Here is a 19,976-nt window from a genome sequence, read left to right as displayed (position 1 = left end):
CTGTCCATGGGATTCTCCAGGCAAAAATACTGGAATGGGTTGCCGTGCCCTCCTCCAGGGGATCCTCCCAACCCAGGGATTGAACCCACATCTCTTAGATTTTGGGTTCTTTATCACTAGTGTCACCTGGGAAGCCCCAAAAGGAGTGGGGGAGCATTTTGTCCCTCTAAACTTGAACTGCGTCCCCTCCCTGATATTCTTTTCTCTCTTCCTCTTGAAATTGAGCATTAAGACAGTGTAGTTGAAGATGTCTTTCATGAAGCGTTTGGTGTATTAAAGAGGTAAAAAGGAAATGCACAAAGAAGAGGAATAGTAGGAAATTGTTCCTATATTTAAATACTGTGTATAAAGATTTTTCCAACTGTTTCTTTGCAGTGAAGAAACAACTGGTGATATCAGTGATTCCATGGATTTTGTCCTACTCAACTTTGCAGAAATGAACAAGCTCTGGGTTCGAATGCAGCATCAGGGACATAGCCGAGATAGAGAAAAAAGAGAACGAGAAAGACAAGAACTGAGAATTTTAGTGGGAACAAATTTGGTGCGCCTTAGTCAGTTGGAAGGTGTAAATGTGGAACGTTACAAACAGGTTTATATCTTTTTACTTCTCATCTTTTCTTATGTCATGAGATATATAAAGTCTGATTTTTTTAATTAAAATATTTAAAAAATAATATTGCATTGACAGTTGTTGATCAAAGAAGATTTAAATAAACCAAAAGATATATTTGAGTCTGTGTTTGTGGATTGGAAGACTCAGTATTATCATTATCAAGATACCAGTTTTCTTTACATTGAGATTTATTTTACTATAGATTTACTCTAAAGCTACAATAAAGTAATGTGATATTGGTGAAAGGGATAAATAAATACATCAGTGGAGAATAAATCAGGAATTAGCAAACTTTTTCTTTAAAGGACCAAATAGTACTTATTTTTTGGTTTTACAAGCCATATAGTTTGCAGCTGTTAAATTCTGCCAGTGTAGTGCAAAAGCAGCCGAAGATAATGTGGAAAACAATATACGAAAATGGTCATTAAACTAGATTTGCTGACCCCTAGAAGAGATGATCCAGAATAGACTCACGTGTATATAGTCAATTATTGTTGATAAGGGTGCAAAGGCAACCTTTTCAGCAAGTGATTCTGGAATAATTGGACATCTGTATGCAAACCAAGCCTCTGAATTGCGACCCATTCTCATACTATGCAGAGGAACTCAAAAAAATTTATCAAAGTCATAAGTGTGAAATTTGCAACTGGAATTTTTAGAAGAAAACACAAAGGAAGTCTTTATAACCTTGGATTAGGTAAGCTTTCTTAGGACACAGAAAGTACAAATCATAAAAGAAAAAATACCAATGAAATGGACTTTGACTTTTACAAAATAGAAACCCAGAATGTTTTTATTTAAACATTCTTTTGTAAAATTTTACAGTTTAGAAATTAAGTATGGATCAGGAAAACCTAAAATATGATTTTTAAGTTAGTAGTACAAATATGTTACTGGAGAAGTGATTTAAGATTTTGAAAATAATTCTTTAATTCTTAAAATCTTTTTTTTCTTTCAGATTGTTTTGACCGGCATATTGGAGCAAGTGGTGAATTGCAGAGATGCTTTGGCTCAGGAATATCTCATGGAGTGCATTATTCAGGTAGATGAGAACATTTCAGGTTTTTGAAGAACTCATTTTGTATTTCATTAATTTTCTTTGTTTTGGGGGGAAAAATCTTGATTGAAGAGAGATTAAGCTTTCCTGAATGAATCCTTTTCTCCTATTAATATAATAACATGGTCTTTGTATTGATGGGTTTTTCCTCCCAAAATATACAAAGAGTAACCTCCAAGTTGTCTAGGTATCATTAGTTTTAATTTAATTGTAGATGTACTTTGGTTAACAGAATATTTCTTTCTGGGGTTATGTTTAGAGAGGCTTGAAAGTGGTGTATTTGCACTTTCTTGTATAATGTTAAGATGAATTTTTTTCCCCCATAAATATGAGCTTTAAATATTAAGTCCAGAATATAGTAGAAAATGCTTTTACTAATTGATTTTTGCTAGTTGATTTTAGTAATAATTGATTATCATTTGATTTTCAGGTTTTCCCTGATGAATTCCACCTTCAAACTTTGAATCCTTTTCTTCGGGCCTGTGCTGAGTTACACCAAAATGTAAATGTGAAAAACATAATCATTGCTTTAATTGATAGGTAAGAGTTTCCCGTATTGAAGGGTAGATGTTCTGACTTTTGAATAGTGAATTTAAAACATTTTTGTGAATTCTTTTTTACATCTTTATTAATGATTTTGATTTAGTTAACATTAGTTCTGTAAGTCTGAGTATCTACTAAGTACTTGTCTGGCTTATTCATGAGAGACGTTTAGCTCTTAGTTGAACAGAAGGCATGGAGATAATATTTTTAATCTATGCATTTAATTGGTGTTTAAAGACATTATACAGTCCCAACATTTAAATTTTATAAATCCATTTATCACCAAAGAGCAAACCTTGTGTTTTACAATGATGAAAGTTATCTTTCAGAGGGAAACAATTTGATCTGGAATCTTTATCAAGTAGACATAAATATAGATAATTAAGAATGTTCAAGTAATCACTCTGTTCCTGCATTTTTTTAAAGAAGAGTTTTCAAATAATCAGGATAAACAGTAATGATAACGGAACAAGCATTGTTTTGAGTAGTTTAAGATGTGGTAAATAGAAGTTAACTTGACTGCTTTTGGAATTAGTTGTGTTTTAAACTTTACGGTAGTAAAAATGCAGTGTCGTAAAATTATCTATGTACTTTTTACATTTTAGAGATTACTTTTTATAATCATAGCTGTTGAATACATTTTGTCATGTTAATACAGTTCTGTCCATGACTACTTAATTAGACTTCAAAGAATTTGACAGAATTGACCTGTTAAAAATCTGGTGCATATGGTATAAAGTAAGAATGCAGTGAAAAAGGCATCGTCGGTAAAACTGTTCCATTAAAAATGAATTGAGAGAAAAGCTGAAAGGGTAAAATGTCATCCATGATCCCACTACCCCAATCCCTATATGTTTTCAAATAAAGAGTATTTTCTTTTTTAGATTAGCTTTATTTGCTCACCGTGAAGATGGACCTGGAATCCCAACAGATATTAAACTTTTTGACATATTTTCACAGCAGGTGGCTACAGTAATACAGGTTTGTATGACTTTCTTCCTAAGTTCTAAACACTTTCAAAATTCTCAGCTGATAGTCTTTTAGTAATTGTTTAAAATAAATTCCATGGTTTTCTGAACATTCCAGTCTAGACAAGACATGCCTTCGGAGGATGTTGTATCTTTACAAGTCTCTCTCATTAATCTCGCTATGAAGTGTTATCCTGATCGTGTGGACTATGTTGATAAAGTTCTAGAAACAACAGTGGAGATATTTAATAAGCTCAACCTTGAACAGTAAGTCAAACATTTTTATAAAAACCTTTGTAAAACTTTTTTGTCCCAGATTTGTTTTCCTTTTGCAATTATTTTTTTAAATGTTAGAGTTCATCTTGTTTTTTAAGCATCTGTTAGATTGACATGCTTGGTACTAACCAGGGCAGAAAGTGGCAGCCAGTTGCTTGGTTGTGTACAGTGATGAGGTAGTGGCACTCACAGACCATAGGCATCTTTAGAGACCCGTGTCTCCATTCAGACCCCTTTGTATAACTACTTATGGTGAGTTAGTATTTCCATAAGTAGTTTCCAACAGATGAGTCAGTTATGAAAAAATTAGGGATCCATGTATGTATTTAAGATGTGAAAATTATATTGGTTTAAATTTTTTTCTATTTTCAGCTTTGATTTTGATTTCAGGCATGGTATGAATATTCTCTTGTGTACTTGCATCTTCCTCAACTATGCTGTCCTAGACCTGTTGCATCCTCTAGGGGCCGCTTGCACAGTTGTGATTTTATTATCTTTTTCCAGTAGTCCCTTTACTGTCCCATCCTCCACTGCTTCTGAACATGAGTCAAGCTAGGCCCCTCCTTGCCCTATATTATCATTTCATCTCACATAATCTTTTTGTTTTCCATCTCTCTTCCAGTGGTTTAGTTGCATCTGGAAGGTTTATTTTTTCTTTTACCTCTTTTTCTTTTTGTCACTCTCATCTTTTGTGTGAATCAAAAAAACATTCCAGATCTTAAATAAATTTTGTATCTTTATCTTCCCCACTAAATGAGTTTAAAAGTAAAATTAGACAGAATAAAGAATTCGAAGTCCCAACCTCTAAAGGTCTTATAAATGCCTGGATATTCCTCAGTCACCCTGGAATGTTCCTAATTTTATCCTGCTTTTCCTTATTCACCAACATCTGATGCAGAAGAAATAATTTATGTCTTATGTATTATGTTCTTCACTTGCTAGTTTTGTGTGGATTTTTCGTCCTGAATATACAGTACTTATTGACTGCCCTAGAAACCTAACTCAGAGAAGGCAATGGCACCCCACTCCAGTACTGTTGCCCGGAAAATCCCATGGATGGAGGAGCCTGGTCGGCTGCAGTCCGTGGGGTCGCTAAGAGTCAGACACGATGAGTGACTTCACTTTCACTTTCTACTTTCATGCATTGGAGAAGGAAATGGCAACCCACTCCAGTGTTCTTGCCTGGAGAATCTCATGGACGGAGAAGCCTGGTAGGCTGCAGTCCATGGGGTCGCACAGAGTCAGACACAACTGAAGCGACTTGGCAGCCACTGTTCTTGCCTGGAGAATCCCAGCGACGGTGGGGCCTGGTGGGCTGCCGTCTATGGGGTCGCACAGAGTCGGACACAACTGAAGCGACTTAGCAGCAGCAGCAGCAGCAGAAACCTAACTACCACTTAAAATACTTCCCTTAGAAATACCACATTCTAGACAGTCTTTTTAACTCCATGAACAACCTGTTCATGAATTGTAGACCAGCATAACCTACTGTATCTATAGGACTTGAATAGATGAATAAATGTGTGTGTTTAGGTGGACATCTGATAGACCTCTCTTGGAAGTCACTGGGGTATTTTGGGATGGTGTGATTCACTTCACCCATCTCCTTTAATATGTAAATGAACATTTTCAAATTTTTATGAATCAAGTGCTGTTTGTGTATGTCAGAGGTTAATTTACTCACTAAAGGACCGCTGTTTTTCTTTTGGCAGTATTGCTACCAGTAGTGCAGTTTCAAAGGAGCTCACCAGACTTTTGAAGATTCCTGTTGACACTTACAACAATATTTTAACAGTCTTGAAATTAAAACATTTCCACCCACTCTTTGAGTATTTTGACTATGAGTCCAGAAAGAGCATGAGTTGTTACGTGCTTAGTAATGTTCTAGATTATAATACAGAAATTGTCTCTCAAGACCAGGTAAGAGAATACTGACATGCTATATATTTAGAAAATAGAGACAATGTAGTTATGGTTTTAGACAATGAGACAGACACATGAGATGGGAGGGGAAGGTCATTTACTACTAAAAAATAATTATAAGTAGCTTATTCATTATATAAATAAGATGGAAGATGTATAAAGAAGAAAATATAAAATAATTATAATCCCACAGGAAGAGAATACTGCTCTTAATTAACATTTGGTCTGTCTCTTTCTAGACTTTTATCTAGATGTGTACCAACATGCATGCACTTTCCTAAAGAAAAAAGGAATTAAGTTGTTGATACGGTTTTGTAACTTTACACAACTAAAAGCACTTTTGTCAGTGGCGTTACATGCTGATTGTTTCACCCTAGTCGGTTTCCATGTCTTCCATACTACAGGTGGATTCCATAATGAATTTGGTATCTACACTGATTCAGGATCAGCCAGATCAACCTGTAGAAGAACCTGACCCAGAGGACTTTGCTGATGAGCAGAGCCTTGTGGGCAGATTCATTCATCTTCTACGATCTGAGGACCCTGATCAACAGTACTTGGTATGAATTAACTCTTCTTATACCCCTTCAACAGCTTCTTGTGAAATCATATGTAGATGTGTCTCAAATACTTTAATCCAGCTTGTGGTATTAAAAGGTTTCAAAAGAATTGAAACTGAGTAAGAGATTAACTGGACTTTTACTTTATGGTTAAATGCATTAATTGTAAACTTCTGGAGCTTATGAAGAACAAGTTGGTTGCTGTAATTTCTTCTGAAGACTTCTTAGAAATTGTAGAAAAGTCTATCTTCCTTTAGTTGGGTATCCATCCAATAATCATTCCATGTTTATTTTCTTTCTGAACTGTTGCTTTTAGAATTGTTCAGTTGTTTTTCATAATAAACTTTTAAAGTATGAGCAACAACCTTTATATTCAGTTGTGTTTGTGTTTCCAAGGTTTGCAGATAGAGGTTGTGTTTGTTGGCCACATTAAAAATGTGTGAAGACTTTAAAATTGTCTTTTTCTTAACCCCCTTTTCCTGGCAAAAAACAATCAGATGAGATTCTCCCTTTGTCATTAGTCCTTAATAAACCTTTGTGAAATGAATGAAAAATATGTTGCCTGAGTAGGATATTGGTGACTGATACTGGATAATTTATGAAAGGTGGCACAGATAGTGGCTTAATTATTGTTTGGGCAAAGTTGTCTAACCATTTTGGATACATGGGACTGTGAGTCTGTTGTAATGAAGAACACCTTAATTTGAGGATGAGCCCTGACTTCTTGTGTTGACGTTGTCATAGTTGACACTCTTGTACTCCTTCATAACCATTGTGAAAAAGAAGCTGATTTCTGTCTGTAGTGCGGTAGTCTTCGACTTGGCTTAGTGTCAAGCAGTCTGTGCACTGCGTGTGATCTGACCTAGTGGCTGGCCTGATTGTTCAAATGTTTTAACTGATTCCCTTATGTTTCTGTGTCATGCACATACCTGGCCTATGTGGGTTTTCATTTTTCGTTACAAACCAAAGTAGAAAGTGTGCTTTCCACTTGTGACCAGTTGGTTATACCATGTAAAGAAACACCTTTAAGGTGAGGATCGTTACCTTTGACTTTCTCAAGGGGGAATGCATTCTCTTCCTACCCATCTACCATCATCAAAGAAATTTACAAACTTGAATGTGTCACACACTGTGTCTCCACGTAGTAAAAAGTATTTCATGAATTCTTGTGGTTTTCTGAAACAACCAGATGTTTGTTTCCTAATGGCTCTTTTAAAGTTTATTACCATTTTCCTTGACTTAAAGGCAAGTCGCTCAGTCGTGTCCGATTCTTTGTGACCCCATGGACTGTAGCCCACCAGGCTCCTCCATCCATGGGATTCTCCAGGCAAGAGTACTGGAGTGGGTTGCCATTCCTTGACTTAAATGGTCTTAATATTTTCCTGAAGTAAGAGGCATGATATACCAGCAATATGCATATTTTTTATATTATAATAGTAGCCAGTATTTTGAGTACATGCAATGTGTTAGTACTGATAACACTTTACATCTGTTATTTGGTCTTCCCAACAACCCTGAGAGTGAAAATTAAAGTTAAAAGAAGGTAAATGGTAATTTTCCCAGGGTCACACAAATAGTGTTAGAATGTACATTTAAATGTGTCCAGCTTCAGAGCCTGTGCTCTTTATCAACACAGCATGCTTTTTACATGTGTGTGTGAAAATATATTTAAATCTGTATCTGCCCCTGACTAGCTCTGTAAGTTAGGGCAAGTTATACAACCTCTCTGAACCTCAAGCTTTCCCCCATTTGTAAGATGGGCTTCCCTGGTGGCTCAGACAGTAAAGAATCTGCCTACAATGCAGGAAACACGGATTCGATCCCTGGAGTAGGGAATGGCTATCCATCCAGTATTCTTGCCTGGAGGATTCCATGGGCAGAGGAGCCTGGCGAGCATCTGTCTCTTGGGCGATGGTGATGACTTGGCAAGAAAAGAAATGTAAGAGTATACCATAAAACTGTATTCAAAAAACAGTAGCAATCATCATGATTAGAGCTCTCATTTAATTTTATAAATAATTATAGTTTCTATAATTACAGAAAAGATTAATGGGTTTTGTCTCTTTGTTTTGGTCAGATTTTAAACACAGCACGAAAACATTTTGGAGCTGGTGGAAATCAACGGATTCGCTTCACACTGCCACCTTTGGTATTTGCAGCTTACCAGCTGGCTTTTCGCTACAAAGAGAATTCTAAAGTGGTGGGTTTACTTTTAAGTATGTCACTAATTTTTTCCTCTGTGTGTGTATTTTACTTTATTATGCTAGAAAATTTCAAACATGTACAAATACAAAATGGTGTAGTAAAATCCCAGTTTCAATAACTCAATTCATTACTAGTCCTGTGTTAAATATTACTAATAGTGATGTTGATTACATACTAGTTGAAGGAATCACATTAAAAAAACACTTAGAAATGAAAGATTCGAACAGTTTAAATGATGCTGAAGCTTTTCCTGTGTCTAAAGATCACTTGTGAGAGAGACATTGGTAAGTTTTTCACAGAGTGACTGAGAATGCTTTACTTTTTGAAGAATGATTTTATTTTCTTGGAGTCTTTATAAAGTACAAGTTCTGAAGTGAGGCAGTAGTCTCGTTCAGAGGTTACAGTACATAACAAGTAAGATCTAATATTGGAGAAACATTCTCATAATGGAGAAACAATAATTAATAGAGAAACAAGGTATAATCATGACATAGCATGCCTTTGGCCAGTTTTTATAAGACCGGCCTGTCATGTAATTCCTTTTTTCCCAGTATTTTATGGGTACATGTTTGTAAATGTAATGATAAAGAAACCAACTAGCACATTACTATCTGCCATACACTGTGCCAAGGACTATAATCTTGGATTATTGCATTTATTCCTTGTAAAAGTCTGTGACAGTTACCCTCTCTTAAAGATGAAAAGAATCAATTGCTTTAACATGAAATTTGTATGGTCAAACATGGATAAAATATTTAACCTCACTGGTAATTATAATAGTGAACTTATTTAAAAATCAAACTGGTAAAGAAAAAAGAAAAATGTTCGGCAATGGCAATGGTGTGATGTGAATTCATTCTCATCTAGTAATGGTGAGAATGTGAATTACTGCAGTCTTTCTAGAAAACTCTGGCAGTATGTAACTACAGCCTTAATAAACCCAATATTTCCACTTCTAAAAATTTATACTAAGGAAAAAATTAGGGACTCAATAATGCTTTGTGTTTATAGACGATTTGTTATATTACATTTATTTCCAAAAGAAAGTAAATTATGCTGTATCCTTTTTATGGAATATTTTCTAGTGATTCAAATGGTTTTAAATAATTTTAATATCATGAGGAAAATCATGGTAAAATAAGTGAAAGAAAAGAAGTTGAATACAAATTACATGCAACACTGAGCCCAATTTAACTCTTCTCAGTAAGTACTTTAAAGCAGAAAACAAAACCATACCCAGAGGATCCCAGTTACGTAATATTTACATAGGAAAAAGAAAGGAAGACATTAACATCAGAATGTAATTAGTGATTATTTCTGGGTGGTAGATTTAGGAATGGTTTTAAAGAATTTTTAAAAAATTCTTTTATGTATTTTCCAAATTTTGTCCAATTTGGGAATATGTTGCTTTTTCTGATAGGGAAAAAAAATACCAAATATATAAAAATTGCAAAGCCAGTGACCTCAGATGGTTGTTTTGAGAAGGCATCCTGCTTGATCTACTTGTGGACTCCACAAGGGACCGGAAGATAGTAGGAAAACTGTGAACTCAGCTTTTACCACTTTTCCTATTTGTTCCATAAAAGTTTTATTTAAAATGAATATTCTTAAGCAAGTTAATCTTGAATTTAAGGTAATTTAAACTATTTTTTCTTTTTTTTAGGATGACAAATGGGAAAAGAAATGCCAGAAGATTTTTTCATTTGCTCACCAGACTATTAGTGCTTTGATCAAAGCAGAGCTGGCAGAATTACCCTTAAGACTTTTTCTTCAGGGGGCTCTGGCTGCTGGAGAAATTGGTTTTGAAAATCATGAAACAGTAGCATATGAATTTATGTCCCAGGTGATGATCTGCTCTCTTTCTGGGATGAATCTGTTTGCTTTGTTCAGTCACTTGTTATGTTAATGATGTTAAGTTATGTTATGTTATGTTTTATGTTAATGTGGTGGTACACATGGATTTACTCTTAAAATTAAGCACCCCTTTCCCAACATCTTACACTGTGCTTCTTAATACTGTAGTTTTATTGACTGGTTTGGAGCAGAAAAATTGATCAGAATTACTGGACACTGCTTCCCTGGTGGCTCACACGGTAGAGTCTGCCTGCAGTGTGGGAGACCTGGGTTTGATCCCTGGAGAAGGAAATGGCAACCCACTCCAGTATTCTTGCCTGAAGAATCCCATGGACGGAGGAGACTGGTGGGCTACAGTCTTTGGGGCCACAAAGAGTTGGACACGACTGAGTAACTAATCCTTTCATACTTTCAATGAGCTTGAGGATTTTCAAGTGTGTCATGGTAAAACTTTCATGAGGAAAAAAAAAAATCCCTTTGATAATTCAGTTTGGAATCTCTAGATTAAAAGTTAAAGCAAGTTTCTTTGTTGCAACTTGTCAGCATCTTTGTCTTACAGCTCTCCAAGGGCACATGTATATTCTAATCTGAACTACTCACAGGATGAGGCTTTGATGGGAAATAACTGGAAAATGCTCTAATACATAGTCTCTAAAGGTCTATTCTGCTCTGTGTGCACCAGGCGTTTTCTCTGTACGAAGATGAAATCAGTGATTCCAAAGCACAACTGGCTGCCATCACCTTGATCATTGGTACTTTTGAGAGGATGAAGTGCTTCAGTGAAGAAAACCATGAACCCTTGAGGACTCAGTGTGCTCTTGCTGCATCCAAACTTCTGAAGAAGCCTGATCAGGGCCGAGCTGTGAGCACCTGTGCACATCTCTTCTGGTCTGGCAGAAACACAGACAAAAACGGAGAGGAGGTAAGATGGGAGGTCGTTCCTGCCCAGCAGTGTTACAGGAGAGAGGAGCATTGATAGGGAACACTGCTGTGGTGGTGTGCCTTGGAGGCGAAATAGGTAGAGTGCTTAGACACCTGAGAGGAAATCTGTTTTGTTAAATAAAATGAACAGTAATGTATAGAGAGTTACATCCTGTGGTGAAGCCTCCACTTTGAGGATTCTGCAATGTAACAAGTTTGGACCACTTCCTTTTAAAAATACACAAATATAAAACACTTAATATATAAATATATAAAACAATATATTTGTTTTAAAATATTGCTGTGTACTTTAAAAAGTGAAGAGGATTTAAATTTGTGTCCTTTTAAAATATGAAAGAGCCATAGTAGTGTGTTTATTTCTTTGTGTGAAATGGGACATTTGTAATTCATTGGTCTCTTTAATATTCTTTAATACTCGTCACTGCCTTTTTTCTAGCTGCATGGAGGCAAAAGGGTAATGGAATGCCTAAAGAAAGCTCTGAAAATAGCAAATCAGTGCATGGACCCCTCTCTACAAGTGCAACTTTTTATAGAAATCCTGAACAGATATATCTATTTTTATGAAAAGGAAAATGATGCGGTAAGTGAATAGTAAATTGTTGTTAGTGAAATAATGTTTTCTTTTCCTGTTCTTAGGTTTGACGCATATAAAAGTTTATCATTCTGATACTTTCTTTTTTTGTTTACAAGGGTCAGAGTTTGGAGAGTCCACTTAGTTGGTCTCTTTCATTCTCTAAAGTTCTCTGTCTATATGGATGGCATCTAAGAAAAGAGCTCCCTATGTGCAAGAAAATTCTTATCTCTTTTGCTTATGAATATTTTATAAAAATAGTTCAGTCACTCAGTCATGTTTGACTCTTTGCGATCCCATGGACTGCAGCACACCAGGCTTCCCTGTCCATCTCCAACTCCTGGGGTTTGCTCAGAACCCATGTCCATTGAGTTGGTGATGCCATCCAGCCATCTCATCCTCTATCGTCCCCTTCTCCTCCCACCTTCAATCTTTCCCAACATCAGGGTCTTTTCTAATGAGTCAGTTCTTCGCATGAGGTGGCCAAAGTATTGGAGTTTCAGCTTCAGCATCAGTCCTTCCAATGAATATTCAGGACCAGTTTCCTTTAGGGTGGACTGGTTGGATCTCCTTGCAGTCCAAGGGGCTCTCAAGAGTCTTCTCATCACCACAGTTCAAAAGCATCAATTCTTTGGCACTCAGCTTTCTTTATAGTCCATCACATCCATACATGACTACTGGAAAAACCATAGCTTTGACTAGACAGACCTTTGTTGGCAAAGTAATGTCTCTGCTTTTTAATATGCTGTCTAGGTTGGTCATAACTTTTCTTCCAAGGAGCAAGTGTCTTTTAATTTCATGGCTGCAGTCACTATCTGCAGTGATTTTGGAGCCCCCAAAATAAAGTCTGTCACTGTTTTCCCATGTATTTGCCATGAAGTGATGGGACCAGATGCCATGATCTTCGTTTTCTGAATGTTGGGCTTTAAGCCAACTTTTCACTCTCCTCTTTCACTTTCATCAAGAGGCTCTTTAGTTCCTCTTCACTTTCTTCCATAAGGGTGGTGTCATCTGCATATCTGAGGTTATTGATATCTCTCCTGGCAATCTTGATTCCAGCTTGAGCTTCTTCCAGTCCAGCATTTCTCATGATGTACTCTGCATATAAGTTAAATAAGCAGGGTGACAATTTACAGCCTTGAGTTACTCCTTTCCTGATTTGGAACCAGTCACTCTCTGTTTAAAAAAATAAAGAATTTACAAATGCTGAATAGTATTTATCACAAGTATAGAGTAATTCCCAAATAAGGGATTGATCAATATTTATAGGTTAAATAAAATGTTGCTTTTGTTCTTTTACAGGTTTATGAAGTTCTTTTTTTCCATTAAGTATTTTTTGTTTGTTTGTTGATATTTTAGATGAATAGCCAATAGTTTTTCCTGAAGCCAGGGATCATGTTCTCACATCTCTTTTTTTTTTTTTTTTTCATAATTATTCTGGTAACTTCTAAGAGTAACAAAAGCTCTTCAAGATATTCGTATTAAATGACATTATCTTTTATGGTACTACTCGATTGTGAAATTGTATGTATTCTTTTATAGGTCACTATTCAGGTTTTGAATCAGCTTATCCAAAAGATTCGAGAAGACCTCCCAAATCTTGAATCCAGTGAAGAAACAGAGCAGATTAACAAACATTTTCATAACACACTGGAGCACTTGCGTTTGAGGCGGGAATCACCAGAATCTGAAGGGCCAATTTATGAGGGTCTCATCCTTTAAAAAGGAGTCAGGCTCCCATCCTCCTTTCCATGCACATCCAGTAAGGGTTTTATTATACTAGGCTTCCCTTCCATAGATTGTGCCTTTCAGAAATGCTGAGGTAGGTTTCCCGTTTCTTACCTGTGGTGTGTTTTACCCAGCACCTCCGGACACTCACCTGCAAGACCTTAATAAAATTATTCACTTCATAAGTGTTCAGGTCTGTCTGCTCATCCTAAGTAGCATGATTGATCTGCTATTTAAAATTCCTGTGATCTGTTTAAAAGAAACAAACAAACAAAAAAGCCAAAAAACCCCCACTTATCTCTGTTACTAATGAAGCGCCCCTTTCGTTTTTTCTGTTTTGTTTCACTGTTGAGTGTATAATTTCCTTCATTCCTTGGAAGTACTAACCTGAAAGTATCTTTGTTCTGAAATTAATTTAGAGGAAAGGAATACTGTATGTGAAATTCAGCTTGGGCTTCTTCCAAATTGCAAGATCAGGCCATGTGTAATATTTTCCCTAAAATTAGAGAATATTAATGCATGTTTGAGGATTTTAAAGCACCATGGTCTAAACCAGAAGCTATATTTTGCATATTTGGACTCAGCCATCCATTAAGAACTTATGTTGTCTTCTGGACATATTTATCAAAATAATGTTGTTCTAAATAGTATAAAATAGAAAATTTGTGATCTATATAATTTATGTATAACCTTCATTGTTGTAAATTTAGGGGGAAATGCATCATACAGTTATGATTTTTTTTCACCAGTGAAACAATAAAGTTGCTATTAACAATTTTGGACCTTTTTCCTTTCATACTATCTATTTTAAATTTATTTATTTTTTAACTGAAGGAGAATTGCTTTACAGAATTTTGTTGTTTTCTGTCAAACATAGACATGAATCAGCCATAGGTGTACATATGTCCCTTCCCTACCCATCCCTCCCCTCTAGGTTGATACAGAGCCCCTGTCTGAGTTCCCTGAGACATACAGCAAATTCCCATTGGCTATTTTGATTCATAAAAGGAACTAGCAGAGTGCGTTTGCAGTTTAATGTACATTGTTGTTAAGTTAACCAGTGAGTGGGTGCCAGGTGCGTTTCATTTCCTGCATCAGTCACCTCTTCCCCAGCTGTACTATGCCACTCCAGGTAGCCGCCTTGAAATGGGTGAAGAGCTACCCTCCTGTGAAGAAAGCTAATGGTCCGTTACTGGTGTTCTTTCATACATGAAAGCAAACATCTTGAACATCTCCCAGGACATATGTACATCATACAGATAAGTCACTTAACATCCATGTGTGCAACAGCACTGCTCCACTGAACTTCCTCTTCCGGCTTTTAAGGACACACTGTAACTGTGCTCATTCAGTATTTTTACCCTTGACCTATTAATTCAGTCCCCACTGTGGTTCCTGTAGGTGGCACTGAGTCACAGTGGCTAAGAGCAGAGGCTTTGTCTGGAGTCAGGTGGCTTGGAGTCAAGACCCAGTACCACTTAGCTAGCTTTTGTTCTAGGCGCTGAACTTAACCTCTGTGGCCTCAGTTTCTTCATGTGTAAACTGGGACACTTGTACCACAGAGGTGGCATGACCCTATGTATTAATACATCAAGCTCCTGTAAAGTTCTGAGAACAGTGTCTGACTTTAAGTCCTCGATTGTTGGCTATCATTATTACTGGGTATAAAAATATCTGTATCAAAGCGTGGAATAAAATTTACTGATCTTTTCTGCCCTTGTATCTTTGACGTTTGGAAAAAGTTCTGAGATAGTGAGAGATAACTAGAGAATTAAAGGTTCTCTGAAGATTTGGGAGATGGATATTTCCCCTCAGCTGGGCTGCCATTCTGTAGACCCTTTCAGAGTAAATCACCGAAAGAGAACACCCACTCTTCACATGGTCAATGCAGAATGTTTAATACTGGTAATTCGGTGATTTCACCCTATTTGCAATGTACACAAAGCCTTAATTCAGGGTAAAGGAAACAATCTCCAAAGGAGGATCCAAGCAATACATACTCTGAGCTTCTGGAAATTTAGAAAATGCCACTTTAGGCCATGCTGGTACTTGGGAAATGACTTTGGTTAAATACTCTGTGAATATAAGAAACAGTACTAGGGATGAACAGTGACAAAAGGAGTGGATCTTATCTAGCTGCACTTCAGTCACTTGAAGACATTAAAAACATAATAATAGATGTAAAAAACCCAGGCCACTTTCCACACCAATGAAATATAAATCTTTTTTGTTTTTTTTAAAAAAAGCTTCCCAAGTGGTTTCAGACTGCAGCTGAAACTAAAACATTGTGTGGACTTCAGAGTCTACTTCTGAGAAGAGGCCAAACCTTGCTATTTTCTAATCAAAACTGAACATAGATTACTTGTACAAAAGATGAAACATGATGAAAGGAATCAAAGGAAAGTTACTCTTTTCACTTCCATTTTTTTCCTCTGTCTCATTTAAGATAGTCTCACCCTGCTGATTAATTTCTTAGTTTCTACATATCTTACGAGAGGGTGACATAGTAGTTATTACAGCCAAAGTCCATAGGGCTTTCAACCTCCCAATTTTCTGATGACTCACAGAGATGCTGTGATGGTCTGTGTTCACACAATGTATGAGTGGCTAAATCAAGAGTGGAACCAGGTCTTCTGACTCCTGAGCCAGCATACAAGGTACTCCTGTGAGTGGTCACTAGTGATTGCCCAAGAAAACCCTGTCCTGCAGCTGTCAGCCCTGGAAACGCAGAGGTAATCCCTTATTCAGAAGCAGAGACCCTTCCCGCCCAGCACTGTCCTGAGGGAGGCAGCCGTGAATTCCTACTAGGGAAGGCGAGAAACCACTTGGCACCCACATCACATTTCCACTGGGCTGGAATTTGAATCTTATCTCCAGCTGAGGTTATGTTAACATTAACCAGAAAATAGATCTAGTGCTGTCCAGATCAGACACTGGGAATACATCAAACAAGACAGGCCTCTGCCCCCTTAGGACTTGGTTTCTAAGAGGAGACACACACACAGATCCAGAATACAGTGTCAAGTGGTGCTAAGCACGAGTATAGCAGGGAAGAGGGGCTGGACAGGGCCAGGGCTGTTCCGTGACATGGGTGACGCAAGGAAGGCCTCTGGGGAGGGATGACAATTGAACAGAGGCCTGGAGAAACTCAGGGTGAGCCTATACAGAGAGAACACTGGGTGGAAAGATAAAGGCACCTTAATAGGACTTGAGATTTGCATTCCATTCTGAACCATATCCTCCTTCATGGATCACAGCCTTCTCATGGTGAAGGGACTTGCGGAACTCAGTGAAGCCATGCCATACAGGGCCACCCAAGATGGACACGTCATAGTGGAGGGTTCTGACAACGTGGTCCATTGGAGAACAAAATCATGACCCCCTCCAGTATTCTTGCCTCAAGAACCCTATGAATAGAATGAAAAGGCAAATGGACATCACCAGATGGTCAATACCGAAATCAGATTGATTATATTCTTTCAGCTGAAAATGGAGAAGCTGTATACAGTCAGCAAAAACAAAGCCTAGAGCTGACTGTGGCTCAGATCATGAGCTCCCTATTGCAAAATTCAGGCTTAAATTGAAGAAAGCAGGGAAAACCACAGGCAATTCAGGTAAGACCGAAATCAAATCCCTTATGGTTATGCAGTGGAGATAGCAAATAGATTCAAGGGATTAGATCTGGTAGACAGAATGTCTGAAGAACTATGAACAGAGATGTGTAATATTTTACAGGAGGCAGTGACCAAAACAACCCCAAAGAAAAATGTAAGAAGGCAAAGGGGTGGTCTGAGGAGGCTTTACAAATAGCTGAGAAAAAGAAGAGAACTGAAAGGCAAGGGAGAAAGGAAAAGATTTACCCAACTGAATGCAGGGTTCCAGAGAGTAGCAAGGAGAGATAAGAAAGCCTTAGTGAACAATGCAAAGAAATAGAGGAGTATAATAAAATGGGAAGCGATCCCCTCAAGAAAATTGGAGAAATCAAGGGACCATTTCATGCAAAGATGAGCGCAATAAAGGATAGAAAATGCAAGGACCTAACAGAAGCAGAAAAGATTAAGAAGAGCAAGAATACACAGAACTATACAAAAAAGGGACTTACTTGGTGGCTCAGATGGTAAAGAATCTGCCTGCAATTCAGGAGATGTGGGTTTGATCCCTGAAGGAAATGCTACTCACTCCAGTATTCTTACCTGGAGAATTCCATGGGCAGAGGAGCCCAGCAGGCTGCAATCCATGGGGTTGCAGAGAGTCAGATATGACTGAGCAATTAATACTCAGTTCAGTTCAGTTATTCAGTTGTGTCTGACTCTTTGCAACCCCAAGAATCACAGCACGCCAGGCCTCACTGTCCATCACCAACTCCCGGAGTTCACTCAAACTCATGTCCATCGAGTTGATGATGCCATCCTATACAAAAAAGTCTTAATCAACTGGATAACCATGATGGTGTGATCACTCACCTAAAACCAGACATCCTGGAGTGTGAAGTCAAATGGGCCTTAGGAAGCATTACTACAAGCAAAGCTAGTAGAGGTAATGGAATTCCAGCTGAACTATTGAAAATCCTAAAAGATGATGCTGTGAAAGTGCTGCACTCAATATGTCAGAAGATTTGGAAAACAGCAGTGGCCACAGGACTAGAAAAGGTCAGTTTTCATTCCAAACAAAGAAGGGCAATGCCAAAGAATATTCAAACTACTGCACAGTTGCACTCATTTCACATGCTAGCAAGTTAATGCTCAAAATCCTTCAAGTTAGGCTTCAGCAGTACATGAACCAAGAACTTTCAGATGTACAAGCTGGATTTAGAAAAAGCAGAGGAACCAGAGATCAAATTGCCGACATTCATTGGATCATAGAGAAGCAAGGGAATTCCAGAAAGACATCTTTTTCTGCTTCATTGACTATGCCAAAGCTTTGTGTGGATCACAATGAACTGTGGAAAATTCTTAAAGAGATGAGAATACCAGACCACCTTACTTGTCTGCAGAGAAACCTGTATATGAGTCAAGAAGCAATAGTTAAAACCTTAAATGGAACAACTGACGGGCTCAAGATTGGGAAAGGAGTATGTCAAGTCTATATATTGTCACTCTGTTTATTTAACTTATATGCAGAGTACATTATGTGAAATGCCAGGCTGGATGAATCACAGACTGGAATCAAGATTGCTGGGAGAAATATCAACAACTTTGATTGTTGAGAAAAGTAAAAGCGCTTCAGAACAAGTTTTAAATATTTAATTCTTCTAAGAGCTAATTCTCCCAAGATTTTAAAATTGTCAAAATAGAGTTCTGATTGAAAAAGAAGACTTTTTTAAGCAATAGATTACTCTTGAGTTTCTTTATTTCTTCCTTTCTTTCTTTTTTAAAAAATGCTATGCAGGCAAGTCACTGTAGAAATCAAATTCCTTTAAGAAGAACCAGTGCAAGAATTTAAATTTGGCATCTTGATCAAAACTACTGTAACAAGTGGAAACAGTGATATCTAAAGCTTACCAACTATCGACTCTTCAGCAGATTAACAAATACTTAGCCCAGGACATTTGAGATCAAATTGAAAATGGAAAGTTTTCTCATAAGCCCTTAGAGGCAGATCTGAACAAGCATACATAGAAGAGGGAAAAGAGAGAGTGAAAATAAAACTTAACATTATGCAGATTTATGCCTTATTTTTCAGCATTTTTTTTTTTATGTTGGTTCTCTCAACCTGGTTTTGCTTTTTATTAGATCTGTATAGTTTGGTTAATTAGTGAGTTGGTTTTATATTTAAGCTACAATTAATCTTTTTTCTTTGATATTTATTTCTTTGCCTTTTTTAACTACTTTGAATTTTTAAATGTTTTATTCAGTCTTTAGAGCATCACAATGGCAATATGTATTTCCCTTAAAACACTGCAAACAAATATACTAGGAGTGCACCATTTTAATCTTTACTAGTTATTGTGAGATTGCTGTGTAAGTTAATAAACACATTTGTAAATACATTGTTTGCAGGAAGTAAATTTCTGAGTTACAGCTCAGGAAAAGCCCGCTGAATTTATGTTGTAAGCATTACTTAACACAGTATAAGGATGAAAAGACAGCAAAAATATCTTCATACTTCCTCATCCCCTCATTGCAACAAAGCCCTTAACTGGGAGAACCTTATTCCCCTCTCTTTCCTCTTCCTCCTCCACTTCCCACTTACTATATCACCTTATAATATTCAGAGAGCACTTGGATTATGGGTCTGAATAGAGAAATGCTTTCAGATAATCATTAGCCCACATACCCCAGTAACTTGTACTCAAAGATGGGATGGAGTTGTAAAGTGCTTTTATAATACAATATTATTGTTAAAGGCAAGGGTTGACTCTTTTGTTTTCTTTTGACATGGCATGTCCTGAAATAAATATCAATTCAATATGGCAGATGGGTCAGTCATATTCTTTATTTGGAAGAAGTTGTGATTTCTGATATGGGGATGATTGTCTTCCTACACTGTAGCATTTGATGTATCTTTAAGGCAGTAACCAGTTATGCTGCTTTTAATATTGGTCTTTTTATTTGGCTTGGGGTTCTTCAACAGAAGCAGTGAAGTGTGTTCATAGTGCAGATTTTCTGTTTAATAAAGTTTTGCTGCCAAAAAAATGTATAAATAAACTGTTAAAAAAAAAAAAAAACAACTTTAAATATGAAGATGGTACTACTTTAATGGCAGAAAGAGAAGAGGAAATAAGAGCCTCTTGGTG

The 19,976-nt window shown here is 37.0% G+C and overlaps 1 protein-coding gene across 2 annotated transcripts in view; it reads left to right on the top strand.

Annotated features, from left to right (window-relative positions):
- Window positions 1–19,655, top strand: part of VPS35 (VPS35 retromer complex component) — a 33,309-nt gene extending 13,654 nt beyond the window's left edge. For both annotated transcript variants that reach the window (XM_019979460.2, XM_070770508.1), the window contains exons 6-17: window positions 376–589; window positions 1,572–1,655; window positions 2,101–2,210; window positions 3,098–3,194; window positions 3,300–3,448; window positions 5,170–5,377; window positions 5,785–5,940; window positions 8,018–8,140; window positions 9,809–9,988; window positions 10,682–10,921; window positions 11,378–11,521; window positions 13,055–19,655. In XM_019979460.2, the coding sequence (XP_019835019.2) occupies window positions 376–589; window positions 1,572–1,655; window positions 2,101–2,210; window positions 3,098–3,194; window positions 3,300–3,448; window positions 5,170–5,377; window positions 5,785–5,940; window positions 8,018–8,140; window positions 9,809–9,988; window positions 10,682–10,921; window positions 11,378–11,521; window positions 13,055–13,234 (1,885 nt within the window). In that variant the 3' untranslated portion in view covers window positions 13,235–19,655. The remainder of the gene's footprint in view (window positions 1–375; window positions 590–1,571; window positions 1,656–2,100; window positions 2,211–3,097; window positions 3,195–3,299; window positions 3,449–5,169; window positions 5,378–5,784; window positions 5,941–8,017; window positions 8,141–9,808; window positions 9,989–10,681; window positions 10,922–11,377; window positions 11,522–13,054) is intronic.
- Window positions 19,656–19,976: the final 321 nt, after the last annotated feature.

Source organism: Bos indicus, chromosome 18 (genome assembly GCF_029378745.1).
Source record: "Bos indicus isolate NIAB-ARS_2022 breed Sahiwal x Tharparkar chromosome 18, NIAB-ARS_B.indTharparkar_mat_pri_1.0, whole genome shotgun sequence".
Lineage (NCBI taxonomy): Eukaryota > Metazoa > Chordata > Mammalia > Artiodactyla > Bovidae > Bos > Bos indicus.
This window is presented reverse-complemented; position numbering and strand designations above follow the sequence as displayed.